General features: G+C 42.4%; 2 protein-coding genes across 9 annotated transcripts in view; one reads left to right on the top strand and one right to left on the bottom strand.

Annotated features, from left to right (window-relative positions):
• The first annotated feature begins 2,138 nt into the window (after window positions 1–2,138).
• SERPINA10 (serpin family A member 10) lies at window positions 2,139–11,192 on the top strand. Of its 2 annotated transcripts, none has more exons than XM_012458276.3 (5): window positions 2,139–2,249; window positions 4,733–5,485; window positions 6,823–7,096; window positions 8,446–8,596; window positions 10,366–11,192. In XM_012458276.3, the coding sequence occupies exons 2-5, from the start codon at window positions 4,783–4,785 to the stop codon at window positions 10,555–10,557; spliced, it is 1,320 nt and encodes a 439-aa protein (XP_012313699.2). In that variant the 5' UTR covers window positions 2,139–2,249; window positions 4,733–4,782; the 3' UTR covers window positions 10,558–11,192. The 2 variants fall into 2 exon arrangements, with proteins under 2 accessions (XP_012313699.2, XP_012313698.2); XM_012458275.3 differs by lacking the exon at window positions 2,139–2,249 and adding an exon at window positions 2,254–2,337.
• The window catches only part of PPP4R4 (protein phosphatase 4 regulatory subunit 4), a 114,200-nt gene continuing 98,983 nt past the window's right edge, over window positions 4,656–19,872 (bottom strand). For 2 of the 7 annotated variants that reach the window (XM_012458272.3, XM_012458269.3), the window contains one exon: window positions 16,517–17,631. In XM_012458272.3, the coding sequence (XP_012313695.2) occupies window positions 17,607–17,631 (25 nt within the window). In that variant the 3' untranslated portion in view covers window positions 16,517–17,606. Of the gene's footprint in view, window positions 12,016–16,516; window positions 17,632–19,872 lie in introns of those variants that run through there. The other 5 variants (XR_010342105.1, XR_010342106.1, XR_010342104.1 and 2 more) reach the window with 5 other exon arrangements.

The raw sequence follows: 19,872 nt of genomic DNA, 5'->3' as shown, positions 1-19,872 counted from the left end.
TTTTCCCATCTAACTGGAGGTCTGAAGATCAAAGGGTGGGCGGCTCCCTTGCTGGGAGTCGTACAGGAATAATGTCCTTGCTGAAGGAGGAGGACTTCTGAACCACACCCTGGGCTCCAGGGCTCACGGATATTGCCTTAGGGGCAACATCATCCACCCCTTTCCTGGTTCCTCAGTGCTGCTGAGATATTCATAGGCCAGAGTCTGAGTTCTCATCATTTAACAGAGGAAGAAAGGCCGACTCGGTGAGGTTAATTATATCCCAGCAGCTAGGAATTGGGAGCAGAGAACCTTAGATTCACACCAGGGCAGGAGGCCATGGCCTGGCTGAAGCCTTCACAATCTTTCCAATGTACTCTGCTGCCTTCCTTTATAAGGATCCATTTCTGAAACCCTGTTCCCTGGCTGGGCATGGTGGCTCATGCCTGTAATCCCAGCATTCTGGGAGGCCGAGGTGGGCAAATCACAAGGTCAGGAGTTTGAGACCAGCCTGGCCAACATGGTGAAACCCTGTCTCTACTAAAAATACAAAAATTAGCTGAGCATGGTAGTGGGTGCCTGTAATCCCAGCTACTTGGGAGGCTGAGGCAGGAGAAGCATTTGAACGAAGGAGGCAGAGGTTGCAGTGAGCTGAGATTGCACCATTGCACTCCAACCTGGGTGACAGGGCAAGAATCTGTCAAAAAAAAACCCAAAAAACAAAAAACTGTGCACTCTCGGGCTCTGCTCAGACATTTAGCAAAACAGACACCTTCCCAAGCCTGGAGGAAGCAGTCCCTGCCTTTTGGGAGCCCACAAGCCCTCAGCTGCAGAGCTCGACGTGGATAGGCAGGCCAAGGCTAGCTCCTGTGCATGGTGTGAGCCCAGCCTGCCCCTCTACACCCTTACTTTCACCTCTTAAGGAACTGCCAATCAACAGAGCAGGTACTGCCCAAAAGGAACACTCTGGAAACCTGTTGGGACACTTCTGCTCTTCACAAAGGTTTGGGGGAGTACTAGTACCACTTAAGGATTCAGGGTTGAGAATGCCAAACATACCAGAACGCGTAGGGTGATAAACCACGACGAAGAGGCCACCAGGTCCCACAGGACTCACATATCCACCTGGAAGTTCTCAAGTTCATGTGGAATTATCTGAGCCTAGACCCTCAATCCTGGAGCTGCTTTATTTCATATAAAAATACAATATTTATCCAAGGTTTTACTACACACTGCATTTTCTGTGAAGACAATATCCATGTAAATCAGGGAAAGATCTATATTTTATTTTGTCTGAAACTTTACCAAGCATTATTTACCATTTCAAAACTATCCCTGGTGGTTACATTGGTTGCCACATTGACTGGCCGGCGGCGAGCAGCACACACATGGCCTCCCACAGGCATCACATTGGCCAGCCTCACTGCACCTGCCCGGACCCTTAGGCCACAGCACTGCCGTAGTCAGGGACACATTATTCTCTTTTATTATGCCTCCATATTCTCCTTAGAGCATTATTTTGTTTTTGTTTTTTTTTAATTTTGTGGGTAGGTTGTATTAGCTATACATTTCACTTCAAGCATCGTAGTAAGGGGCACATAACAAAATAGCTATAAAAAAGAGGATCTGAGAAGTCTGAGAAGTTTTTCCATAAAGGATCTCCACCAGACTCGACTCAGTACCCGACAATTCAGTCTCGAGTCTAGCAACATTGTGAAGCAGGAAATTTACCTTGAAAGGAGCTATGTACTCTAAGTAGTGATGTACTCTGCCTCCCCCACTGGACTGACCAGTTCTTTGGGGGCTGAGAGAGCAAGTCTCAAAACATCTCTGCTCTGCCCCCCAACCCATACCCCCATCGTGTCCAGTACCGGGTTGGGGACTCAGGAAGCACCTGTGGGATCCCCCAGTGCCTTCTTTCTAGAGGTGTTCAGCACCCATAACAACTCAAGAGAAATCCCCCACACCCCACCCAGAAGGAGCTGAATCTTACTGAGGTCAAGCCTTGAGTTGCAAGACAGAAGCCCTCGTGATGGGATGTGGGTCATGCTCCAGGTTATAGGAGGAACTGGTGGGTACAGGAAGCCTCCCACTTGGCCTTTGGTTTTTGGAAATGCCACCATCACAAGCAGGATGTTAATCAGTAACCATCCCACAGAGGATCATACTTTGGAATAGCAAATATTTGCTGAAGGTTCTGGGCTGCAAAGCTGAAGCTTTGGTTTTTGCTCTGAATGAAGGACCTTCCCAAGACCCGAGGCCACATACTGGTAAGAGGTAGTGGGTTACAGAAGACCTTCAAAGAGTCTAACCAGAAGGGACTGGGAGAGATGTTCTCACCTCTGGGTGGGCACCAAGGTAAGGGCTGTGTGGCTGAGCAGTGCAAAGGCCTCCATCCGGCACTCCGTGGGGACTGCACATCCAGACTGGGGGCTAGAGTGGGGCGAGAGGCAAATTCTAGACACAAGGGGCTCCTCTGTAGGAAGGAGGCCAAAGGAAAGAGTTTGAAAGGCTTGACATTTCACCCACTGCAATTCACTGCCAGAGGGAGCAGGCCTCCTCTTCCCATGGCTGAGGGGAGGTGGGGGTGTGTGCTGTCCCAGGGCTGAGAAGTGGCAGGTGAGCTGGTGATTCCTCGCTGCCCGAGTTCTGTCTAGGAAAGTGCATCTCACCATGCTGGATGGTGCCCTAGTCCAGGAGTGCCTCCTGCACTCCTGGCCTAGACTCCAAAGAGTTGGGTAGATGAGCAAAGACCTTAGGGGATATGTGCCCAGGTGCGGCTGGGGATTACTGGGCTGCCACTCTGCAGACGACAGGACAAGCTTCAACAGCAGGGAGGTAAGACTTAGCATTTGGAAGCAGTGACATCTGGTTGGCATGCCGGGCGAATTTCCGGACCACTGTGACAGGGAGAAGTAACCTTGAATTCAGGAGTATTCTGTGTGGTCTTAATGTAGAAAGTAGCACTAAACATACCACGTCATCATCTTAGCCCAGGCTGCCCTAACACCACCGCCTGGGTGGCTTCAAAAGACATCTATTTCTTGCAGTTTTGGGGGCTGAAAGTCTGAGTCAGGGTGCCAGTCTGGCCAGATTCTGGTGGGGCTGTCTTCTCGGCTTGCAGATGGCCCCCTTCTCACCGTGTCCTCCTGTGGAGAGGAGGTGCGGAGGAGGGGGGTCTGTCTGGTCTCTCTTCTTCTTCTAACAACACTAGTGCTGTCACAGTGGCCTTGCCCTCATGATCTCATCTAAACTAATCACTTCCCAAGGCCCCCAACTCCTACTGCCATCACACTGGGGTTAGGGCTTCAACTTATGAATTCTGGGGGGACACATTCAGCCCATAACAATAAAAGCATGAAACTGGGATGCATTTACACTGAAAGAGCTATTTACCCAACATGTACAATACCTGAGTGACCTATTGAACATGGGTTTGCCATTTAGAGTCTACAAGAATTTCCTCCACAATGTCCTTTGGGAAACACAGTGCAAGTTATTTCACTGCTTCTGTAGGGTAGAGGGTAGTGCCATTCAGACTGCAGAGTGAGGCTCTGAATTCCGGAGTGCCCTTCAGCATAAGCAAGAAGGCAGTTTTGTCCCAGGCATAGATACGGACTCAGCCTCTGCATCAGGAAGAAGAGGCCTGGGAGCTCTGCCTGCCACCATATTTTGCTGCAGGTGACCTTGGTCAAAAATAAGGGTCTCTGCTGATGGGAATTATCATGAGGCTTGCAGCATCCACCTGGCATCCACTGGGCTGGGTATCCTGTCCCACCCAGACCCTCCCAGGGGAGTGGGCCCAGAGAGAGGATGAGGGAGGGCAGGCATCTCAGGGGTCCTGCCCAGCCAGCCTCTGGGATCAGGCCTGCCGTGTGGCTGAACATCAGAACCGAGTTTGGACACAGCCAGGTGGCCCAGCCCAACTCAAGCCACGTATTTGGATGGAAAACATGCAAGTGCTCGGGAGCCAGGCTCTGTGTCCCAGGACATGGAGGGAACCTGAAAGGTGATGGCAGGGTGGGGGCACAGCTAATGGTGAGGAAGTGTGGTTCTCACGCTGTGCACCTGGGGCAATAGAGCCGGCAGGCAGCCCAGGTGTCTATGAGGGCTCCATGAGGCCAGTGGAGGGAGCCCAGACATAGGCTGCATGAATCGCAGCGCCTCTGCTACCTGGGAGCTTCAGCTATAGGAAAGAAGGAAGACCTCCAAGGAACTGTGTAGCAGAGGTGCAGTGCGAGAATTTCGATAAAAATCCAAGGAAGCTCCAGCACTTTCCCCCTTCCTTGCCCAATGGCCATGCAGGCACTCCAATCCCCAGCCAAACAGGGCCCAGGGCAAGACTGGTCGCCCAGCTGGATGGTCAGGGCAATGAATGAAGCAGATCAGAGAAAGGTGTGTGAGGACCCCCAATTTCATCTGCTCAGACCCCCACCTTCTGTGCTGCCTCCTGCTCCCAGGGCGGGGTCTCTGCCCTGGCCCTCAGGGAGGAGACGGGATGAATGGAAAAGGGGTCAGGACCAAGCTGCCTGCCAGCCTGGCAGGAAATGGGAACTGGAGGAGATTTTGCTCTGTGAAATAATGACACCTCCTTGGGTGAGCAAATGTCACCCACACTTGTTCCAGGTCTTCCTGGGGTAAGGCTAACCTACTTGAGCCACAGAAAGGAGGCAGGGTTCCTGAAGAAGCTTTTACTATCCACAAAGACATTTTAGGAGGTGTTAAAACCATCTCTATCCTCTCCTCTCCACAGGAAGTCTTGCAGCTGAAGGGAGGCAGTCCTTGGCCTCTGCAGCCGACCACATGAAGGTAGTGCCAAGCCTCCTGCTCCCCATCCTCCTGGCACAGGTGTGGTTGGTACCTGGCTTGGCCTCTGGTCCTCAGTCTCCAGAGGCCCCAGTCCCTCAGAACCAGACCAGCAGGGTAGTGCAGGCTCCCAGGGAGGAAGAGGAGGATGAGGAGGAAGCCAGCAAGGAGGACGAAGTCTGGCTGACAGCCAGCAAGCAGCAACTTGCAAAGGAGACTTCAAACTTCGGATTCAGCCTGCTGCGGAAGATCTCCATGAGGCACGATGGCAACATGGTCTTCTCTCCACTTGGCATGTCCTTGGCCATGGCAGGCTTGATGCTGGGGGCCACAGGGCCCACCAAAGCCCAGATCAAGAAAGGGCTCCACTTGCAGACCCTGAACCCCACCAAGCCCAGGCTCCTGCCTTCCCTCTTTAAGCGACTCAGAGAAACCCTCTCCCGCAATCAGGAACTGGGCCTCACCCAGGGGAGTTTTGCCTTTATCCACAAGGATTTTGATGTCAAAGAGACCTTCCTCAACTTATCCAAGAGGTATTTTGATACAGAGTGTGTGCCTATGAATTTTCGCAATGCCTCACAGGCCAAAGGGCTCATGAATCATTACATTAACAAAGAGACTCAGGGGAAAATTCCCAAACTGTTTGATGAGATTAATCCTGAAACCAAATTAATTATTGTGGATTACATCTTGTTCAAAGGTACTTTGATAATGTTCTGCTCTCCCAAGGCCCCAGGGCCCTACGACTCTCTCTCCCTTTCCTTCCGTTAGGCCAGCATATGGTTAACGCTAAGTGATTTTCCATGAATATGTTTTCAGGTTTCACAAACAGATTAATACACATACTGAATAGTGCCAGATGCTGTCATTTGAGGCCCTGCCGTAGTATCCCATGTACTTGTAGTGCTTATAATTTTCAGAGCACTCTACACAGCTCCCCTCTAATGTTTAGAAGCATAGGGTTGTTCCAAAGAAAAAAAAAAAAAAAACGGCGGAGGATTATCTGAGAGATTTAGAATTGCACCATTGCTCCTTCATTTTTACTTTTTTGACCTGGAGCAAGTGACAAACTCTCTGCCCTTAGATTCTAATTATAGAAAATAGGGACACTCCAGCTACTATAGAGGCTAAATGAGACACTGAACATAACATACCCAGATGTGCTTGGCACATAATAGACACTGAATATCTATTAGCTCTGTTTATTTCATCTTCCTAACTGCCAATCAGTAGGTAGAGTAGGAGTTGTTGTCTCCTTTCTAAAGATGAAAGCAGCTCAGAGAGGTTAGCTCGATAAAGGTCATGCAATAAATGGTAGAGGCAAAACCCAAAAAAGGGCCTCCTAACCCCCGATCCTAGGTTCTGTCCAACACTGCCTCCCTAATGAGGCACTGGATGTGGGTTGGACGCCACTTTCTCAGAGCTGGCACCAGACTTGGAAAGCCCAGGCAGGGGAAGCCACTTTTACAACCAGCCAGGCCACACCCCCGGGGCAGACATTTGGGTAAAGTCCTGCACCTGCCTGATGGTGGCCTCTGCATTGTGGGGCCCCTTCTCTCAGAACCACACTAAACAGTGGGTGGGTGAGAAGTATCACTCCTGCCACCTTGGACTCTGAGTGTGCTTTTGCCTGGTATGAATGAGCTAAAGTAGCAGTCAGAGGAACCAGGCAAAGGCTGTCTTCTCTAAGCTGGAGCCAACTATGAGGGAATGACTGTGAATTTTGTTCAGGTCCAGGACAGCGAGGGGAGCCAGGGATTGTTGGGAAACATTTCCTTTCTTTTGTGTGCAATTCCAGTAGGGCCTGTGAGTGGAGCTGTATTTTACTAGCTAGGCTAGAGGCCAGAGAAAAGCCTGTCATTTGAGGCTTTGAGGAAATCTATTTTGCCTGCCTGAGCTGTGGAAAAGTGAACCCGATTAGGAACGCCTTTCCTAGTTGGAACAAGAAGGGAGATAGAATGCTCCCTATTATTTGAGCAAGAACAATACTTTTCAAAGAGGGGATTTCTACAATGAGTTCTTCTCTTACTTGTTCAGGGAAATGGCTGACCCCATTTGACCCTGTCTTCACTGAAGCTGACACTTTCCACCTGGACAATTACAAGACTATTAAGGTGCCCATGATGTACGGCGCAGGCAAGTTTGCCTCCACCTTTGATAAGAATTTTCGTTGTCATGTCCTCAAATTGCCCTACCGAGGAAATGCCACCATGCTGGTGATCCTCATGGAGAAAATGGGTGATCACCTCGCCCTTGAAGACTACCTGACCACAGACTTGGTGGAGACATGGCTCAGAAACCTGAAAACCAGGTACAACTCTTGCCCATACCCTATACAAACTCTACCTTTCCATACTTGCAAACACTCAGCACAATTTCATTGAATGCACTGTGGTTTAATGCCCATTCTCCTCCAGTGACCTATAAGCTTCTTGAGGGCAGCACAGCATTTTTTTTCCACTCTATCCCCACCATCTGTCAGAGTGCCTGATTGATTCATTGATTGAGTCCACCAGTACTTCACGTTCTGCTACTGTGATAAAAGTACGATGCCAGGGATCCATCAGCAAACAAATCAGGCAAAAGTCCCTGTCCTCATGGAGCTTATGTTCTATTGAAGGAAGACAAACAAACAGTCCATTAAAAATAGGTAATAATGCAGGGAAAATGGCTGCAATACGAATTCCATGGCTATCACTTCTGAAGTCTGTGACCCAGATTTTGGCAGAGATAAGTCCAGCTAAAGGTCCCCAGAATTAGTTTTATCTTCATTATTCTTCTTTCATTTTTCTTCATATCTTTAGCACCTAACAAAGAACCCCCAAACATCATAAGCACTCAAGAAATGTTTGCTGAATGAGTAAGTTTATAATCTTCAAGACATGTCATGTCCTCAATTATGTTCCAGTCTGACAGCCTGGACCAACTGTGCAACAGAGAGAGAATAAAGAAATAGTGTGTAGGTGGGAGTTCATACTTACCAAGACCCTACTATACAGCAGACACTGCTCTGGTACTTAACGTGTAATATTCCTCTGAGCAATCTTGTAAAATTGGTATCAATATTTTTGTCTGCACTTCATGGATTAAGAAATTGGGACTTTAAAAAGACTAAAATTAGTATCAATTTGTAGTTTTCACATTTTTTTTTTGAGCCACAGAACTCATCTTTCGAAGCAACATATTTTAAAAGACTCCAGTATACAAAATAGGTGATATTAAGAGTTTATCTGGCTAAAGATGGGTAGAGGTTCAAAGTTTTCTTTACTCCCCTCCGCGTCCATCCCCAGACTCTTGGAGTCTGCAGAATCCAGGAAGTGAAAACAGCCATTATCCAGGAGACTGCAGGATTGCTGAAAGCAGCTGTCAATTCAGGTTGTTTTTAAAATATAGGGAAATGAACACATAGGTACTTTGCTAAAGAGAATGTAAGTCATTGGCTGAGGAATAAAACTCGTTCACTGAAGCTGAAGTCCTATTTGATAAGCTAGACATATTTTCACTGAGATAGACCATTGTAAAAGAATGGCGTGAGCTGCATAGTCAACTGAAAGACTCATTAATGGAAATAATCTTAAAGAAAAAAACATTGTGACCTTTTTAGTGTCCATAGACTATGGCTTTGTCTACATTTCACCGTTATCTGTTCTTGTACCACAGAAACATGGAAGTTTTTTTTCCCAAGTTCAAGCTAGATCAGAAATATGAGATGCATGAGCTGCTTAAGCAGATGGGAATCAGAAGAATCTTCTCACCCTGGGCTGACCTTAGTGAACTCTCAGCTACTGAAAGAAATCTCCAAGTATCCAGGGTAAGTCAGGATCTTTCATCAGAGCCCAACCTCAGCAGGAAACGTCACAAAAACAAATGTTTTTACAAACCATTGAACTTTGATAAAATACCTAATTGTAGTAGAAAATTAGATTTAAATCCCAAATACTTGAAATCGCACCCAGGTTGGATGTTTTAAGAATTCCAAGCGACTTCATTAAAATACCTAATAAATCTACTTAATTTAAGTAGACCTCTCTCCCTCTGCTTAAAGTGCTCAGGGAGAAATTTGCCCCTGAAATGGAACTGGTTTACAGATTTGCCATCATTTATGTTGAATACAACTTGAATAGTTCATGAAATTATACCACCTTTACCATGATACCTAGACATCATGGATCCCAACTTCTCCCTCCTTATGGAAATCCCCTCCATAGCCCTGTGAAATGGCCCTCCAACTTCTCCCTCTTCCTCTTCATGCTTCCGGTGACAGGAAACTCACCATTTCTTTGAAAAGCTGCCCAGTCCACAAATGGCTAAAATTGTTATATATAGAGAGAGAAACCTGTAACTTCTACCTCTTACTTTTTGATACTAGTTCTATCTCTAAAAGTACTAAGAACAAGTTCAGTCACCGTCTACATAGAATCCCTTCAGTTACTGTGTTTCTGATTGGAAGGTTTCTTGGTTTTGAGGGGAACTGCCTGTTGTCCAGAGCAGTTATGCGTGTTGCAGGAACTAGTTAGCATTGCTGGCCCATGGTCACTAATGCCAGTAGGAAACTCCAGTCATCACTATAAAAATGCTCCTACATGTTTCCAAATGGCAGCTATACCTCTCTATACTCTTCCTTAGCTGTGGGGTTTGGTTAACATTTTCTAATACAATTACAATTTTCAATTCCAAGAGAGACTGAAAATGACATCCACTTAAGTAGGACACAGTAGGGCAACTGTGGCCTGGAATCAGGTCTTACCACCTCAAGGGAGATAAGACAATTAAACAATCTGCAGACCAGCACCTGAAAGTGTTTCTGCTACAAACACACGGAAAACTAAAATGCACTGCTGGTTTATGAAGGGTCATCATGAAATTTAAATTGTAAACCATTAAATATTCTCCCCGGTTGCTCTGGGGAGTTAATTTTCCTCTAGGAAATCAGAGAATTTCCTGGAGTGAAAATCAGTGTAATTATATAAATGTTTTCATTATCTCTTATAATACAGTAATTATATAGGTATGTCACTCACATCCCATCACATTCCTATTAAAAAAGGGCCTCCCAAACATAGCAAGCAGTCACAATATAGGCAGCCAGAATTCAGAAAGGCTCCAGGGACCCTTGGGCTTTGCGCAGAAAATGCCTCAGAGTAGTACCAGGTGCTGGGAAGCCAATACAGAAGACTAGCCATTCCCTGCCTCCACCTTGCCTGCCAAAAGGAAAATAAGAGGACTCAAGGGATCCAGGCGGCTTGAAAACCTTTTAGGAGCACCAGCTCAGCTCAAGAATTAGTAGCATAAAGTACATACTCAATAAACATTTATTTGATGCATGTGTGCATCCTGAATCCACACCCAGAATGTGTTTCACATATTCCACAATACTTTACATTGGGTTCCTGAGGTCTATTCCTATGGCAGTCCCTGGTGCAACCCCAGACCACTCCTCTTAACATAGATGGGCCTGCTCCACTAAATACCAGGAGCATGACCCCATGGTAGGACCACTGTGAAGAATTTCAAGGGGCTCAATTAATTCCTCCTTTGCACTGTCACACAAATCGTTTTTCACATTATTTCCTTTTCCAGGTTTTACAAAGAGCAGTGATTGAAGTTGATGAAAGGGGCACTGAGGCAGTGGCAGGAACCCTGTCAGAAATTATTGCTTATTCCATGCCTCCTGTCATCAAAGTGGACCGGCCATTTCATTTCATGATCTATGAAGAAACCTCTGGAATGCTTCTGTTTCTGGGCAGGGTGGTGAATCCGACTCTCCTATGATTCAGGACATGCATAAGCACTTAGTGCTGCAGTAGATGCTGAATCTGAAATATCAAACCCACACAGGATACCAGCAATGGATGGCAGGAGAGAGTGTCCCTTTTGTTCTTAACTAGTTTAGGGTGTTCTCAAATAAATACAGTAGTCCCCACTTATCTGAGTGGGATATACTCAAAGACCCCTGGCAGATGCCTGAAATGGTGAATAGTGCTGAACTTTATATATATTCTTTCCTACACATACATATCTATGATAAAGTTTAATTTAGAAATTAGGCACAGTTAAGAGATTAACAATAACAACATTAAGTAAAATGAGTTACTTGAATGCAGGCACCGCAATACAATGACATCCAAACTAATTATAGAGAAGGCTACTAAGTGACTCACAGGCAAGGAGCGTAGATAGTATGGAGACATTGAGCAAGAGGAGAATTTTCATCCTGGGTGGGGTGGGACATAGCAGGATGACGCAAGATTCCATCCCACTACTCAGAATGTCATGCCACTTAAAGCTTTTAGATTGTTTATTTCTGGAATTTTAATGCTTTTGGACCATGGCTGACCCTGGATAAGTGAGACTGCTTTTGGGAGGACTACTACAAAAGCATTAAATCAATATATATATTTTTAAGATGTTTGTGCAATCTGTCTGGTATTTTACCTGTTTCTAAGAGCCTTAGTTATTTGGCTGAAGACTAGCTGAGTAGAATATCTTTTCTCTGTTGGTCACATATTTGGATTTTTCAAAAGCTGTAGGTGAGAACACTATGTCATAAAGCCTTTAGGAGGAAGACATGTACACATTCTCCTGGAGTCATGTGCTTCTCTCTCTTTACTTCTCTGTGGTACAAAATAAGTGCTTTATTTTAATCTATTATAGAATCATTTCTTGCTGGCTGAAATCAGAAGAAAACAGTTCTAATCAGTCCTGTTCACAGCATATGCTGCCATGGTGCATCAAATCACTTGGCAGAGGCTATTGGCTGAATCACAGATCATCTACCTTCATTTTACAGAGGAAAGAAACAGGGACTCAGAAACAGTTCCACATTCTTAATTTCATGGGCCCTAGGCACTTTTACCCTCGTAGACTCCTCCTTCCTTCATGTATATATGTTTTATGGCTGCACTGGTAAAAAGATGAATATATTTTTCTTCCAAAGTTGTCTGTCTAGCTTCAAAGTTGTATGTCTAGCATATGGCGCTAAGCAAAACACCTTCATGAGCCCTTACAGTACCGTCAGCCTTGGGCACTGTGTCCTCTGCATCTAGTGGATAAGTCATACCTTATATCTCAGTGGGAAGAAAACACTTGTCCAAGGTCTCCCAGTGTGGCAGTGGCAGTCAGAAGCCTTCCTTTCCTGAGTCTAGTCCCCGAGCCCTTTTCACTCTTCCTTCCTTCCATTTAAAACATGTGATGGGGACCAGGTAAACAGAAAGCATGCACTACAGCTACCTGTGGGGGTTAAACAGAACATAAGCACAAACTTTGTCCCAGGGTGAAAAGGGAAATGGCAAATATCCCTGATTTTCCTTAGGCAGTCATTTTCTGTCACAGAAACAGAAGAGAGTATATTCAGAGAATCTTGAATAGAGTGTCAGCTATGTTGACTAAATGCCTAATTGGATTTCTGTCTGTCTGCTATCTAATGTTTAAACAAATCTAAAATTCATTTATTGATTAGTTGTTTGATTAATGTAATTCAGAGTAATATGAATAGGTAATATTAATATGCAGTCTAAATACTGATTTTTCATCATTCCAGGTTATGTATAAAATCAATCCAGGTTTTGGAATGATGAAAAGTCAGTACTTAGACTGCATAATAAAACAAAATTCATTTCTGTATTCATTCCAAGAGCACTAATTGACACTCATGAAGAGACAGGCAATTCTAGGCCCTAGAGGGCCAAAGACAGAGGACTAACTCCGACATTCTTAAGTCATTTGTTTGTGTTCAATTAGTCAGATTTGTTTGTGGAAAAATAGTAGAAAGAAAAATAAAATAGAATTCAGTCAAATTTCCCACTTTTAAGAAATGAAATCTGGAAAAGAAAGTCTGTGAGAACACAATGCCCACTGAAATCAGTATGGCCAAACCCAGTTATAAAAAGGTGCATTATTACTGAAGGATGCAAAAGCATGCAGATAAAAAACCTGTCTTCTTCCCACCACATCCACTGCAAGGCAACATCAGTATAATAACTGTATTTAACATATTACTCTTTAAGGTAGAAAATGAAGCTATTCTATATTTTAAACGTATTTTCTAATGTTCCCCCACATTTGCTTTAAGAAGTTCCTAAGACACTCAGTTTCAGATTTCCCAAGTACATAGGCATAACTGAAAAACACAGACCAATAAAAAAAGTAACTTTCTTCACACACACACACACACACACACACACACACACACACACTCCAGGTTTCTGACTGAGCAGGGGAAATCTTAACTTTGTACAAGTCCTCACTACATGTGTCAAGTTTTAAAAATTGTTCCTGCCGGGTGCGGTGGCTCACGCCACTAATTCTAGCACTTTGGGAGGCCAAGATGGGTGGATCACAAGGTCAGGAGTTCAAGACCAGCCTGGCCAAGATGGTGAAACCCCATCTCTACTGAAAATACAAAAAATTAGCCAGGCGTCGTGGCATGCGCCTGTAATCCCAGCTACTTGGGAGGCTCAGGTGGAGAACTGCTTTAAACCTGGGAGGCGGAGGTTGCAGTGAGCTGACATCATGCCACTGCACTGCAGCCTGGGTGATAGAGCAAGACTCTATCTCAAAAAAAAAAAAAAAAAAAAAAAAATTGTTCCTACACTCAATCATACACTCACACATACATGCTGTAACAACTGAGAACAGGTTACTGAATTAATCTAATTCATTTTATCCTCATTGTAAAACTTCTACTCAAGCTGAAGAGTCTGTTTCATTTCAAAGATTTCTCATAGATCCACTAATTGTATGGCAAAACTGACTCATCTCCAGACTAAGATATTCAAGCTTAGGAAATCAAATAATAGAAATGATTTTTTAAATGTATATGAGGTTATAAAGAAAAATTTTATGTGCTCCTTATTTAACCTCTATTAAGTAAAATCCTTTATAGCCCTATCTCCATTTCTGCAGTAAAAGTTTTTTTGCTTATAAGGCTAACTAGTGAAATTTGTGGACTTTTTCTTAAAAATGCAAGTTTTAATCATTAACAAAATGATGATGAAGATGTCCCTTTTCCCTACAGGTACAGACGGAGGGAGATTTTTCTTTGTCATGCAACTAGTTTAAAGAATCAATTTGATAAGCTGTTAAACTGAGAACTTTCACGAAAGTATCCATCTTGTTTCTGGTATAAATGGAGATACATGTAGATATTCATAACTGTCACCAATTTGTTTTTTATTCTGTTTCTATATATCTGTCCTTGGAAGTATAATTTTAACAAATATTTCAAAGACTTTAGGAAATGTCATGTTCTGTTAAAAAAAACTTCTGGCCAGACTCGGTGGCTCACACCTGTAATCCCAGCATTTGGGAGGCCGAGGCCGGCAGATCATGAGGTCAGGAGTTCAAGACCACCTTGACCAAAATGGTGAAACCCATCTCTACTAAAAATACAAAAAAAAAAAATTAGCTGGGTATGGTGGCACATGCCTGTAATCCCAGCTACTCAAGAGGCTGAGGCAGGAAAATCGCTTGAACCCAGGAGGTGGAGGTTACAGTGAGCCAAATTGCGCCACTGCACTCCAGCCCACGTGACAGAGCAAGACTCCATCTCAAAAAAAATAAACAAACTTCCATAAGTAAATTTGATTAACTGTTTTGATAATTTAGTGCCTAGGAATAAGACTGCAATTGACTGCTCTACATTTCTGAACTTTATAAGTAGTAGCCGTTTTTCTCTGTCAAATCATTTTTCCCTTCTCTCATTTGCATGAAAGGAAATAAAAACTTATAATTCTGCTAAATTTACTATTTAACAAATAAATTGAAATTCTCCATTTTATTTAACTAAATGCTGACTATAAATCAAAGCACCAGTAAAACTGATGCAATTTTGATGTCTCATTATGTACCAAATTCTCCAGATCTTAATATATTCAATTCCACATTATTGGTGCTAGTAGGAATAATGAAAACAGTTAAATGAAATCCACAGTGAGTGTATTGATTACTTTACCAGTACTGTCAAATTTCTCATACCTACTGAATTTTAATTACTGACAAAATGAATAATAACAATTCCATTTACCTGGTTGTCCTTTGGCAAAGGATATTATTAAGAATCATCACACTACCGGACATCAAACTCTACTACAAGGCTTCAGTAATCAAAACAGCATGGTACTGGTACCAAAACAGAGATATAGACCAATGGAACAGAACAGAGGCGTCGGAGGCGACACAACATATCTACAACCACCTGATCTTTGACAAACCTGAAAAAAACAATCAATGGGGAAAGGATTCCCTGTTCAATAAGTGGTGTTGGGAAAACTGGCTAGCCATATGCAGAAAGCAGAAACTGGACCCCTTCCTGACACCTTACACTAAAATCGACTCCAGATGGATTAAAGACTTAAACATAAGACGTAACACCATAAAAACACTAGAAGGAAACATAGGCAAAACCATTCAGGACATAGGCGTAGGCAAGGACTTTATGACCAAAACACCAAAAGCATTGGCAACAAAAGCCAAAATAGACAAATGGGACCTAATCAAACTCCACAGCTTTTGCACGGCAAAAGAAACAGTCAATAGAGTGAATCGGCAACCAACAGAATGGGAAAAAATTTTTGAAGCCTACCCGTCTGACAAAGGGCTGATATCCAGAATTTACAATGAACTAAAAAAGATTTACAAGAAAAAACCAAACAAGCCCATTCAAAAATGGGCGAAGGATATGAACAGATGCTTTACAAAAGAAGACATACATGAGGCCAACAAACATATGAAAAAATGCTCATCATCACTGGTCATTAGAGAAATGCAAATCAAAACTACATTGAGATACCATCTCACGCCAGTTAGAATGGCGATCATTAAAAAATCTGGAGAAAACAGATGCTGGAGAGGATGTGGAGAAATAGGAACACTTTTACACTGTTGGTGGGAGTGTAAATTAGTTCAACCACTGTGGAAAACAGTGTGGCGATTCCTCAAGGACCTAGAAATAGAAATTCCATTTGACCCAGCAATCCCATTACTGGGCATATATCCAAAGGATTATAAATCGTTCTACTATAAGGACACATGCACACGAATGTTCATTGCAGCACAGTTTACAATAGCAAAGACCTGGAACCAGCCCAAATGCCCATCGATGATAGACTGGACAGGAAAAATGTGGCACATATACACCATGGAATATTATGCAGCCATTAAAAAGGAGGAGTTCACATCCTTCGTAGGGACATGGATGAACCTGGAAAACATCATTCTCAGCAAACTGACACAAGAACACAAAATCAAACACCACATGTTCTCACTCATAGGCGGGTGTTGAACAAGGAGAACACATGGACACAGGGAGGGGAGCACTATACACTGGGGTCTGTTGGGGGGGAGGGGGGATAGTGGGGGGGTGGGGAGTTGGGGAGGGATAGCATGGGGAGAAATGCCAGATATAGGTGAAGGGGAGGGAGGCAGCAAATCATACTGCCACGTGTGCACCTACGCAACAACCTTGCATGTTATTCACATGTACCCCAAAACCTAAAATGCAATTAAAAAAAAAAAAAAAAAAAGAATCACTAAAAATAGCCAAAAAGAAGCCATAAGGAAGGAAAAAGGAAAACAAATGGCATGAAAAGATCTCACACTGAGTAACTGTGCTCTTATAGTTGATGCTGGTGTATTTCTCTTATTCACTACCTACAAATCAACTATCTTACTCTTTAATTATAGAATAAAAACTGCAGGAAAGTATTTAAAACTTTTTTCACAAACACAGGTATCTTATTAACCTATGTTTTATTTTGAGTAAATTCATTATTCATTATTTCACATTATAAAAATTAACCTCACACACATGTGCATTCACAAATTAGATCATCTTTACCATACATTGATATATTTTAAAAAAACAAATATTTTCTAGTATCAATATAGTTATATGCTTGATTTTGAAATAGAGAAGCTGACAATAGCTTCATACAGTATCTCTCAAGAACTGACAGTTTAAAATTAAGACTGTATATGTTCCACAGGCAAATTTAGATGGAAATATTAGCATTAGTACAAACAAATGCTGTTGACATAGCTTAAGCATGATAGCTTGGAATAACAGCTGATTCAGACTAGATTCATCATTTTAAATTAAATAAGGACAAGTACAATCTAAAATGTAACCAAAGTATTTATAAAATAAATTCTCTAGGAAGTAAAGAAAATCATCAATCTATTATTTTTAAGGTATTTATAGCTCAGAGTTATCAGAAATCTTTGTGGAATTTTCATTGCCAAATTTAAATTTGGGAATGTCTGGGTACAACATATTGTCTCCACAATCTGGAGGGCTGCCAAAATCGAAGACGGCTATTTGCATCCTTTCAGTGTGACTTTTCAAGTGGGCTTGGAGAGTCATGAGAAAATGCAGTATCTTTCTTACCGTCTAAGTCCCCTTCCAAGTGATTATCAAGCTAGGACAATTTCAGCTGATGTAGACTTTCATAGAATTTTTAAATGCTAAAACTCTAGAACAATTAAATAGCTGGTTTCCTGCACAAATAAATGCAGACTTGTCTCTTTTGCAGCAGTGGTTAAAGCACATACCTAGAGATGTTTTTCATTACACTTCACTATAACATTAGAATTCTGTAACCACATTATTACTCAAAAAATATATATTATACCTCCTAGGGAATCTAATTTGAAATATGGAAAGTACATCAGCTGTCATTATATCTCTCTTTCTGCTCATTAACAGCAACAAACAAAAACCCCCAAAATTTAAAAACAAAGCCCCAGCCATTGCTTTAGTTTTTGTGCACCAATCACATTATCTCCTGCTGCCTTTGTTTTGCCTCCTTCATCAAGCAGTTGATTTAAGGATTGGATTTTCTGGATTTTCTTTGGGAAAAGAGGGAGGGTGGGGAAGGAGGGAGTGAGAAAAGGAGAAAAAGAAAAAAACATGAAAAATGTTATTCATATAATGTTTACAAAGTAAATTAAAAATATATAGATACTCTACTTGGAATAAATCTAATACATAAGAATTCTCATTAATAGAAAAAATGAATTACGCATTAAAGATTATTTGGAATTATCTTTAATTACCAAAAATTCTGTGTAAATCTAACATAGCATTTAATTTAATTCATACTTTCCTACATTTTTAATTTTGTATAACCATAATGGAAGTTACACAGACATAAATATATGAACTGCCTTAAAAGACAAAGATATAATACAGATCTATGCTTCCTTTAAGATGCTAATATTCCTAAATACCAAATGTGTCATCTCAATGACACTGAAAAGCTGGGGAATGTATTATATAGAATTTGAGAAGCAAAAATTGAGATAATTTATACTCTCCAAAATCACCTCACAGGCTTGTTTTAAATGAAAAAAACATATTTTCATTTGGATATGGCCTCTTTGAATTGTGGATACTATTTCACAAAAGAACTACCAACATGGATATTATCACCCATCCAGCCATGTGGCAGTGTGCAGTCAAGAGGGATCCATATAAATGCCACATCAGATGGAAATAGTTACAAGCTTGTATATCCAGTTACATGTTAAAAAAGCAACTGTAGATATCAACATTGCTCCTTTAGAATCAGAAAAGAAAAAATACACCCGATGTGATTTGTTATCAAAATGTTTGTTTCTAGATTCACTTTTTAATCAATTATACATATATATAAATTATATAAATAATTACACATTATTTATGTTGAACAAGAGAAAATTCAGTCTATGAAAAGGAAAAGCATGCTCAACAATGAAAGAACAGATAAAAAGACTAATCTGAAATAAAGGAGAACTGGCATAAATATATTGGGTTTCAATGGTCTTTACTGTAAAAAATGCCTATGGCATTTAAAAATATATAGTAAGTGGACAAGAGAATATATTACTTTTTTTTTTTTGAGACGGATAACATCAACATAATTCCTCAACAGAAGTATTTCAGGGCAAACTTTTGAGAGGAAGCAAACTTAGGGTAAGAAAGAGGATTTCAGGATGCCAGAGCTAGAAGGCACCTTAGAAGAGGAACTATGAGGCAGCCCTGTCATGCGACAGACATGCACAGTGAGGACCAGTGTGCTGAGCTGAACTTTGCACAGCCACTTAGCTGCTGCTGGGAAGGAGGCACACAAGGCTCATGCTTTCTATACACCATTACCATGCCCCTGCCTCTGCTTTCATGACTTTGAGACCGAGTTTCATTCTTGTTGCCCAGGCTGGAGTGCAATGGCATGATCTCGGCTCACTGCAACCTCTGCCTCCTAGGCTCAAGCGATTCTCCTGCCTCAGCCTCCTGAGTAGCTGGGATTACAGGAACGCACCACCACACTCGGCAAATTATTGCATTTTTTTAGTAGAGACAGGGTTTCCCCATGTTGGCCAGGCTGTCTCGAACTCCTGACCTCAGATGATCCGCCAGCCTCCACCTCCCAAAGTGCTGCCAGGATGACAGGTATCAGTCACCACGCCCAGTGATTTCATGACTTAAGTAGAATTTCCACAGTATAATCATGGGAGCAATAATTGTATAGCTAAAGAGCATTCTCTGTAAATAAAAGTAGCATTTACACTGCTAACCTGTAATATCATTATTCATTTTTTTCTATTACTGTTACTTTTTTGTAATAGTGTATTGGTCCTCTTTCCTTGAGCTCCATTCAATAAATTTATTTCTAAACTTATTTCTAAATTTTGAATGAAGTTAGGCATATACATCTATATTGGTATATACACAATGACCAGTTAAAATTTGGTATACATATATTTTGGATGTTTGTCCCTGCCCAAATCTCATGTTGAACTGTAATCCCCAATGCTGGAGGTGAGTCCTGGTGGGAGGTGTTTGGATTTTGGGGGCAGATCCCTCATGGCTTGGTGTTGTCTTTGTGATAGTGAGTTCTCACAAGCTTTTGATCATTTAAAACTGTGTGACACCTCCCCCAACCCTACTCTCTCTCTCCTGCTCCTGCTTTTACCATGTGATGTGCCTGCTCCTGCTTCACCTTCTGACAGGATAATAAGCCTCCTGAGGTCTCCCCAGAAGCAGATGCTTCCTGTAAAGCCTGCAGAACTATGAGCCAATTAAATCTCTTTTCTTTATAAATTACCCAG

Source organism: Aotus nancymaae, unplaced genomic scaffold (genome assembly GCF_030222135.1).
Source record: "Aotus nancymaae isolate 86718 unplaced genomic scaffold, 86718_ANA_hifiasm-v0.15.2.pri h1tg000011l, whole genome shotgun sequence".
NCBI classification, from domain to species: domain Eukaryota; kingdom Metazoa; phylum Chordata; class Mammalia; order Primates; family Aotidae; genus Aotus; species Aotus nancymaae.
This window is presented reverse-complemented; position numbering and strand designations above follow the sequence as displayed.

Excerpts from the sequence above, each read along its gene's own strand:
- SERPINA10 (XM_012458275.3), top strand. The coding sequence starts at position 2,310 with ATGTTCTCACCTCTGGGTGGGCACCAAG. Across the intron at positions 5,486-6,822 it reads GGATTACATCTTGTTCAAAG|GGAAATGGCTGACCCCATTT; the intron begins GTACTTTGATAA and ends TTACTTGTTCAG. Across the intron at positions 8,597-10,365 it reads GAAATCTCCAAGTATCCAGG|GTTTTACAAAGAGCAGTGAT; the intron begins GTAAGTCAGGAT and ends TTCCTTTTCCAG.